This window comes from Emiliania huxleyi, assembly GCF_000372725.1.
Source record: "Emiliania huxleyi CCMP1516 unplaced genomic scaffold EMIHUscaffold_846, whole genome shotgun sequence".
NCBI lineage: Eukaryota > Haptophyta > Isochrysidales > Noelaerhabdaceae > Emiliania > Emiliania huxleyi.
Genome location: NW_005195695.1, coordinates 8,855 through 17,098, shown reverse-complemented (window position 1 = coordinate 17,098; position 8,244 = coordinate 8,855). Strand labels below are relative to the sequence as shown.

The 8,244-nt window shown below is 67.2% G+C and overlaps 3 protein-coding genes across 3 annotated transcripts; 1 reads left to right on the top strand and 2 right to left on the bottom strand.

Annotated features, from left to right (window-relative positions):
• Positions 1–536: 536 nt before the first annotated feature.
• EMIHUDRAFT_249947 (hypothetical protein) lies at positions 537–1,092 on the bottom strand (the record flags this gene model as incomplete). The annotated part of the gene is made up of 2 exons (XM_005758652.1): positions 537–561; positions 641–1,092. 2 exons carry the CDS (start codon positions 1,090–1,092, stop codon positions 537–539), a joined length of 477 nt encoding a protein of 158 aa, XP_005758709.1.
• Positions 1,093–3,718: 2,626 nt separating this feature from the next.
• On the top strand, positions 3,719–4,737 carry EMIHUDRAFT_249945 (putative stomatin-like protein; the record flags this gene model as incomplete). Its single annotated transcript, XM_005758651.1, has 3 exons — positions 3,719–4,186; positions 4,301–4,441; positions 4,639–4,737. 3 exons carry the CDS (start codon positions 3,719–3,721, stop codon positions 4,735–4,737), a joined length of 708 nt encoding a protein of 235 aa, XP_005758708.1.
• A 458-nt stretch (positions 4,738–5,195) lies between these two features.
• EMIHUDRAFT_77336 (hypothetical protein) lies at positions 5,196–6,900 on the bottom strand (the record flags this gene model as incomplete). Its single annotated transcript, XM_005758650.1, has 5 exons — positions 5,196–5,633; positions 5,790–5,906; positions 5,981–6,074; positions 6,295–6,402; positions 6,488–6,900. 5 exons carry the CDS (start codon positions 6,898–6,900, stop codon positions 5,196–5,198), a joined length of 1,170 nt encoding a protein of 389 aa, XP_005758707.1.
• Between the last annotated feature and the right edge of the window lie 1,344 nt (positions 6,901–8,244).

The following is an 8,244-nucleotide window of genomic DNA, read 5'->3' as shown; positions in this document are numbered from 1 at the left end:
CGAGCAGCCCGCCCGAGTTTGCGAACGCGCTCGAGCCGACGCGATAGTTTTTGCAGTCGACCCGCGAGACGACGCCCTGCGTTGGGGAGGGGGAGGGGGGAGTGAGGAGGAGGAGGGCAGGGGGGGGGCGGGAGTGAGGAGGAGGGCACCCTTGGGAGAGAGGCGGAGAGGAGAGGCGAGAGGAGGCAAGGCGAGAGGAGGCGAGGAGGGGAGAGGCAGGGAGAGGGGACGAGGCGGAGATGGAGGCGGAGATGGAGGCGGAGATGGAGGCGGAGAGATGGAGGCGGAGATGGAGGCGGAGATGGAGGCGGAGATGGAGGCGGAGATGGAGGCGGAGATGGAGGCGGAGATGGAGGCGGAGATGGAGGCGGAGATGGAGGCGGAGATGGAGGCGGAGATGGAGGCGGAGATGGAGGCGGAGAGATGGAGGCGGAGATGAGGCGGAGATGGAGGCGGAGATGGAGGCGGAGATGGAGGCGGAGATGGCGGTCCTGAGTGACGGAGATGGTGGTCCCACCCGTCGGGAAGCCAATCACCTACGGGGAGGCTCCTCGACGGCTCCTCGGAGGCTCTGAGACGGACCCGCCGCAACAGTGCACACACATGGACTGCAGACTGCAGCGCCGGCAGCGTCGAGCACCAGACGGCGGGCGTCACGCCGTTCCAAAAGGAGTCGCCGCGGCCCTCCTCGTCCTCATGCACGGCCAGCAGCGCGAGGTCGACGTCCGGCCCCCGCGCCAGCACCGTGCCGCGCCACCGCCGAGAGACGCCGTGCTTGCGGAGCCGAACGTCAATCGCATCCTGCACGACGTGGTAGTTTGTGAGGATGCGGCCGCCCTCGATGACGAAGCCGGAGCCCTTGCACGAGCGCTGCGAGTGCATCTTCCACGGCTTGATGTAGTCGGGAGAGGTGCTCGTCACCTCCACCAGCACGAGCGACGACCAGCGCGCCTTCATAGCCGCCGCCGCGAGCAGAGCCGCGTCGGCACCGCGCACTATGCTCGGCGAGCCGACCTTGCGCGCCTTTGCTGGGGGCAGCGCTCCCGTGCCGTCCGCCTCGGGCGAGGAGGTCGACGAGAAGAGGTCCGGCATGGGCAAAAGCGGTGTCACGCGAGTTCTGACGGGAGGGGCGCCCGCTACCTTCCGCGCGCGATTTCTTTTCACCACGCCTACATCACTAGTGTGGACCCGCGGCGGTACCCTCTCTGTTGTTCGGGCAGTGAGAGACGCAGGATCTGCACGCCAAAGTGGGCCACTCATTTGCATTTTGGTTTTGGGTTGTCGGAGATCATCCATCAGCACACAGCACTCATGTCTCATCAGTCAGTCACGTCAGTCAAAGCAGTCGTGGCACGTGGAGCAGTCGCTGCATGCAACGGCGCCGCCACACGCTCCGGACGACCCCGACAACCGACACACCACGCACAATATATATGGGAGGCTATCGCGCACGATCGGGCATCGCGCCGCAAACAACTCGCCGCACAGATGGGGGGGGGGCAGAATCCCCCACACACCGGAGCAGCACAGACACCTTACACGTCAGCGCTCGCTCGATGTGGCCGGCGCTCTCCCCTCGGTCCTATCTCGCCTTTTCAACGGCGGCGTGCGGCCACGCGCCGCGCCGAGCCGGTCTCGGCGGGAGACCTCGGAGCCGCACGCGATGCGGGCATGCGCGATGGCTCCGTTGGCTCCGTGCCTAAGGCAGATCGATTAGGGTGTGAGCTGCGGCAGCCACCGTTTCTGTACCCGCTCGATCACGTGCAGGCCGTCGGAGGCCGCGCTGGATGGCCCAGGGCCGGCGGCGGTGAAGGCGTCCGTCGATGAAGGGATGTCGTCGAGGGAGCCATCGTCCTCCGCGGCTGGTGCACCGGTCCAGTTGTCGGAGTTCGAGATCGCAGTCGACTTGGAGAGTGTGTTCGGCCCGTTGACGAACTCACGGAATGTGAGCGACTTGGTGCACGCTGGGTCGAGCATCATGACTCGCACCTCATCCTGGGCGAGGAACTCGCCCAGGGACCAGCTGTTGGCGTCGCCGTTTTGATCGAGCTGCATCCACTGCATGGTTTCGTAGTCAAGCGTAAACGCCCAGGAGTTGGTGCCTGGGTGACTTGCTGATGAGAGCGCCTTCCAGGCGGGCAGTCGTGCCCCTCACCTACGGTCATACGGCGGCGTCAGAGGGGGGGAAGGGCCGCGAAGCGTGAACATGGAGGCAAGCAGGTGGTGGCTGCACCTGGCCAAAGCCGGCGACCTCGAAGTTGTCGTAGCTTGTGCGGATATCGCTGAGCGTGAGAGGGACCGGATCGGCAACAGCATGGGCGGCCGCGTCAGCGGCCGGAGAGGCCGGAGAGCCATCCGACGGAGGCCGGTCGTGCATCGGCGCGTCAGCCGCAGGGGCCGGGGGGGCGGCGGCATCCATCGCTGCGGGTCGCTGCGGGCCGACGATTGTGGAGGGATCGATCGTGGCGGGCGGATTCGGCTGGGACGTTCTACGGTTAAAACCCTAGTAGGTGGATAGTGTCGCTGTTTTCGAAAGGCGCTGACGGCCCGGCGCGTACCGCGCGACGCCCGGGCTACCCACCAGTGAAAGGCCTATACCAACCCTTCAAAATGACCTACTAACTTTGGTACACTCTCACTTTGATATTTCCCGCGGTGCACACTCAAAGTCCGGAAATCTCACAGACGCGCGCGTTTTGGCCGGCTACCCCATCGGGTCGCACGGAGACACGGGAAGGCTGCCGCAAGCCGCCTCCGGGTGCAGGGGCCCGACGCGGTAGGCGGGGGCAACAGCCCGGTAGCTGGCCGCGCCTCTCCGCCCCGCCCGTCGCCGCTGCACCCCTTGCCGCGGCCCTCGTCGCTGCTGCAGCGACGACAGCCGCGGCACGAGGTCAGAACGCGGCCTCGGAGAGCTCGAGCGAAGGCGCCGACGGTGGCGGCCGTGGTAGTGGTTGATGGTAGAAGGCTCCTGAGCCGTCGGGCACCACGCTCGACGTCGCCGAGGAGCCGCACCCGGCGCGAGCGCCTGCGCGTCGGCGGGTGCCACCGAAGGCGGGTGGGCAGCACCGGGCGGGGCGGCGGAGCTTCTCGAGGCGCGCACGTGCCCCGCGGGTCGTGCGCCGAGGCAGACGGCCGAAGAACCGGTGGAGTATCGCGCCCTCCTTCGCCGTGCCGCGTGTGCGCTGCGCCCGCTCGAGAGGCCGTCGAGAGCAGCGCGGCGCAGCCGATCCGGGCGATGAGCGTGCGCGGAACCGACCGGACCCGTCAATGTCCACTATGCGGGCATGGCCAGGCCGGCGCGGTTTGGTCTGGCGACCTACAGGGCGCGCACCGCGGTTGTGTCAACGCGAGATTCCGCGAGACCGCCTGTCTGACAGGTTATCCACGCACTAGGGTTTTAAACCAAGAGCGTCGGCGCCGACACGAGAGACTTATAAGGGTAGACGTGGTGTACCTGTGTTAGTGCCAGTGCGCGCCAGTCCCGTGCCCAGTGTTTTGCAAGGAATTCTCGTAAAAAATTTAAAGAATGCCTCGGGCACGCTGTATCGCCGGCGCACAGGCCACCCACACCGCCTGCGCAACACAACAACCAAAAGTGCCCACTGCTCGCCAGATGCATACGTCTGCGACGCTCTTCTCTCTCGTCGCGCTGCTCCCGCTCGGCGCCGCAAGCGGGGTGGCCTGGGAACTGTCCGCGGGTGCGGCGGCCGCCGCTGTCATGCTCGCTGTCTCATCGGTGCGCATCATCTCTACCGGCGAGGAGGCTCTGGTGGAGCGGCTGGGGCGGTTCGAGCGGCGCCTGCACCCCGGCCTGTCGTTCGTCATACCCGGCATCGAGCGCGTGTCGATCTACGCGAGCATCCGAGAGCAGGTGCTCGACGTGCCGCCTCAGCCGTGCATCACGTCCGACAACGCGCCACTCAGCGCCGACGCCGTCGTCTTCTTCCGGATAAAGGATCTGGCCCGCGCGCGCTACGCAGTGGACGACTTTCGCGCCTGCGTCACGAACCTCGTCCTCACGCAGCTCCGCTCCGAGATCGGCCAACTCACCCTCGACCAGACGTTTGCCGCGCGGGAGCGGCTCAACCAGAAGCTGCTCGAGGAGGCCAACGCCGTGGCGGCCGGCTGGGGCATCGACGTGACGCGCATCGAGGCGCGCGAGTCTGATGAGAGAGGCGCACGTCCGGTGGACAGGTCCAGCGGAGCACACGCGTTCGGTGGACACGCCCAGCACAACGCGCGGTGGACAAGTCCGGTGCACGTCCGGTTGATAGCACGTCCGGTGGACACGTCCCGACAGGTGCGCGACATCCACCCCTCGCCAGAGATCGTCTCGTCGATGGAGATGCAGATGGCCGCAGAGCGCAAGAAGCGGGCCGCCATCCTGCAGTCGGAGGGAGAGAAGGCGGCCCTGATCAACGCGGCAGAGGGGCGACGCGAGGTGAGGTAGAGATCGCACCTCACCGCCTCTGCAAGATCCCACGTCAAGGTGGCGAGCGCAGCAGACTCGTCCCGTCTCGGCTCACGCGCTCGCGCCGCCTGGTGGGGATCACGCCGCCACCACGCCAGCAACTCGCGTGGCGACTCTAGCCCTTTGACTCTGGCCCGTCCGACTCGACTCTGGCCCGTCCGACTCAGGCGACGGTGCTCGGAGCGAGAGGCGAGCAGGAGCGGCTGCAGATGGAGGCCGAGAGGACGGGCCAGCCGACACACTCGCCCCTCGAGATGCGTCCGTGACACGTCCATGACGCGTCCAGGCGAGAGGCCTCGCCGACTCGCTCGACAGGATCGCTGCGTCGCTCGAAGGCGGCGCTTCCGGCGGCGCGGCGGCCGACGGCGGCGCGGCGGCGCGGCGCGACGCTGCTCGACTCTTGCTCCACCGCCAACACGTGGCGGCCTTGGCGTCGGTGGCGGGGAGCTCGAACGCAAAGGTGCTCCTCTTCCCGACGCACGCCAAGCAGCTCGCGAATGCCGCGGTCCTCGGCGACGCGGTCGCCGGCAACGCATAGTCCATAGAGAGACGGCAAGGAATCCGAACCCAGCTGCAGGAACCGAACCCTTTTGCGAGTTGGGTTGTCATGGTTGAGTGTCTGAGCACTGAGGGTTCTGAGAAAAAAGTCGGAAACCCCACAAAAAGACTCAAAGTCGTGCGCGGGCTGGGGCGGCCCCTTGCCCTTTTTGGCCCTGTAATACAGCTAAGGACCTTCACAAGAGGGGCACGCGTGGAGAGACTCGTGCAGCAGCGCGTCGCAGTGCTCGCAGAACGCGGCGCCACACGCGCCGCATGTGAAGCCGTGCGTCGCCGGCGCGGCGTTGCGCGCGGCGGCGGGCAGCGCCTCTCCGCAGCCGAAGCAGAGCGCGGCGGGCGGGCCGAGCTGCTGCTTGAAGAGCGGGAGCGGGAAGAGGTGGTGGTACGTCTTTGAGAGGTCCGTCGCCGAGAGGAGCTTGAGGGCGCAGACAGGGCACTCGGTGGGAAGCTCTGCGTGCAGCACGCCGCACTGAGGGCACGCAAACCCTCCGTCGGCCCTCACCTCGGGCTTGGAGGAGCCCGCCGAGTAGGTGAGCGCCGGAGCGCCGCCCGGCGGCACGCGGCTGGGGAAGCCAACCTTGACCAGCGAGTTGGTCGGCGCGAGCTTATCCTGTGGCGGCGGGGCCGGAGGCGGTGGCGCTGGAGGCGGTGGCGCTGGAGGTGTGAAGGGCGGCTTGGAACGGCAATGGCGGCGGTGGGACCGGCGGCGGCGGCGAGGGCCGGCGGTGAGGGCGGCGGCGGCGGCGGCGGCGGCAGGGACCTGGCAGACGGGCCGCGGCGGCAGCAGCCTCAGCAGCAGCTCGCGGAGGTGTGGCTGGGAGAGAGCGACGCCGTACTCGCCGCCAGTCTCGCGGGCGATGCGCCTGTAGATGCAGACCTCGGCGAGATGGAGCGAGATATGGCCGAGCTGTGGCCGAGATGCGGACGCGAGCTCCGCCTGCAGATGTAAACCTCGGCGAGGAGGGAGATGACGGAGCAGCGGACGCGCGACGCGGCGATCGAGGAGAGCGAGGCGAGCAGGTCGCCTGCGTCACGAGAGCTGGGTCTCGGGTCCTCTCGGGTCCTCTCGGGTCCTCTCGGGTCCTCTCGGGTCCTCTCGGGTCCTCTCGGGTCCTCTCGGGTCCTCTCGGGTCCTCTCGGGTCCTCTCGGGTCCTCTCTGGTCCTCGCGAGCAGGTCGCCAGGGTCGCAAGTCGTCAGCGAAGACGAGAGGAGGAGCACCTCGCAAATGTTAGAAGGACAATGACGATGATGATGATAGAACAACAAGCAGACGAGAGGAGGGACCTCGCGCGAGACGAAGGACGCGACCGAGGAGAGCGTGTCGCGGGCGAGCTCGAGCGCGTTCTGCAGCGACGCGTCACCTATAGCACAGCTCCAGGAAAGGTCCTGCGAAAACGCTTGGAAGAGGCCCCGAGCGGATGTTGCAGGAGGCGTCGCCGCCGCAGCCGTCGTCGGACGCGGCGAGGGCCCGGAGCGCCTGCTGGTGCTGCCGCACGTTGCACGACAGCTGCGTGAGCGCCTCCGCCTTCTCTCTCCGCGTGACCAGCACCGCGAGCGTCGAGACTGGGTTCTGCTCAAAGAAGCGGCCGGCAAAGTCGCTCGCGGCGTCGCACATGACGGAGAGGCGCGAGGGCTTCATCTCGACGTCGTGCTCGGCGGCGTGACGCGAGCAGTCCAGCACCAGCAGCACGGCGCGCATCACGCCTCGCCGCACGCCGACCTGCACGCTCGGCTTCTCGCCTGGCCGCCAGGAGCCAGCGGCGGCGGAGCGAAGGCTGCCATCGGCCGTCTCTTCGACGGCGTCCCAGGTGCGCTGCAGCTCCGACTCCCACGCGTAGGATTGGGGCTCGGCCTCGGCGTCCTCCTCCATGCGTGGTAGCTGTGGTGTGGTCGACAGCGCCGCTCAAAAAGAATCATTATCCCGCGGCGGAGCGAACGGCGACGGCTCGGTTCGCGTTCGCTCCGCGAGGGTGCGACTGAGCCTGCCGCGCTCGATCTGGGAGCCCCTCGGCGCCAGGTTGAACGGCGGTCGGCTCGGCCACTGCGGGGCGACGCATGATAGAGCATGCTGGGCGCCGCATCATCTACTACCGCTCCACGCCAAGGCGCGGGCGGCGGTGCTCGCCGGCGCTCGCGGCGCTTCGGTGCTCGGGCGCGCTCACCATGTGGTCGTTCAGGGCTGCTTGCACACCACGCTTCATTAGGTGCAGGTGTAGGCGCTGGTCGCCTTCTTTGAGGCGTTCGAGCCGGTGAAAGGGACTCTCACCGGCGTCGGGCTAGCTCGGATGCATGCTTGCCTCGCCGACCGCGCCCTCACCACAAAGACGCTCTTTGCGTTCCTGCATGACGCTGACCCGGTGCGTGCCGTAGCCGAGATGCGTACGGCTGAGCTCTGGATGAACCTACCGATGAGACCGAGTCGAGATTGCAGTCCTCCCTCATCCTCTGCAAACTCTGCGCCCCGACTCCCTCAGCTCCACCGCCTCAGGATATCGAGACGGAGCAGCTCTCCGACTCCCTCACGCTCTACAAGCTGCACAAGTGGTTCTTCCGCGAGGCGCGTCTCGCCCATGATAAGAGCTCTTTCCCGACACCGGCGTCATGGGGCCGGCTCTCCCTCTCTCCCTCTCCAGGAAAGGCTGAGCGAGCCGCTGGAGCCGCCGACACTAGCCGACCGGCGGCGTCCGGTCCTCGAGTCATACGTGGAGTCGCGCGAGGACTTTTTGCAGGAGGAGTCCAACACGAAGCGCGAGCGCAACGCGGTCCTGGACAAGGCGCAGGCGTCGGGCGACGCGCTCGGCGTCGCAGTCAACGCAACTGACTCGCTCCCGAATGCGCTCGAGGCCTAGGCAGTTGTGCCAGGGTGATCCCTCTCCGAGGGAGGCCCGCTAAACCCTAAACCTAACCGGCGCGCGGGGGAGAGCGGGAGCGCGAGGGGCCCCGAGGGCCGGAGCGTTCGCAAAATATTTCAAAAAAAGAAAAATGTCAAAAAAAGACGACATCGACGAGGTTTCGAATGCGAGCAGGTGGTGGGCTGGTGGTGGGCGTCTCCGGCCCTCGGCCGCCGCGGTGTCGCGCGTATGCCGTTCCGCTGCGCTCCTCGTGACCGTGTCGGTCTTCGTCTTGCGCAATTTTTTGTGGCGCCACAATCCTCTCTAGTGTCTAGATACGAGACCCAGTCACACGCGCCTCCTGCCCCCGCGCCGAGCGCACG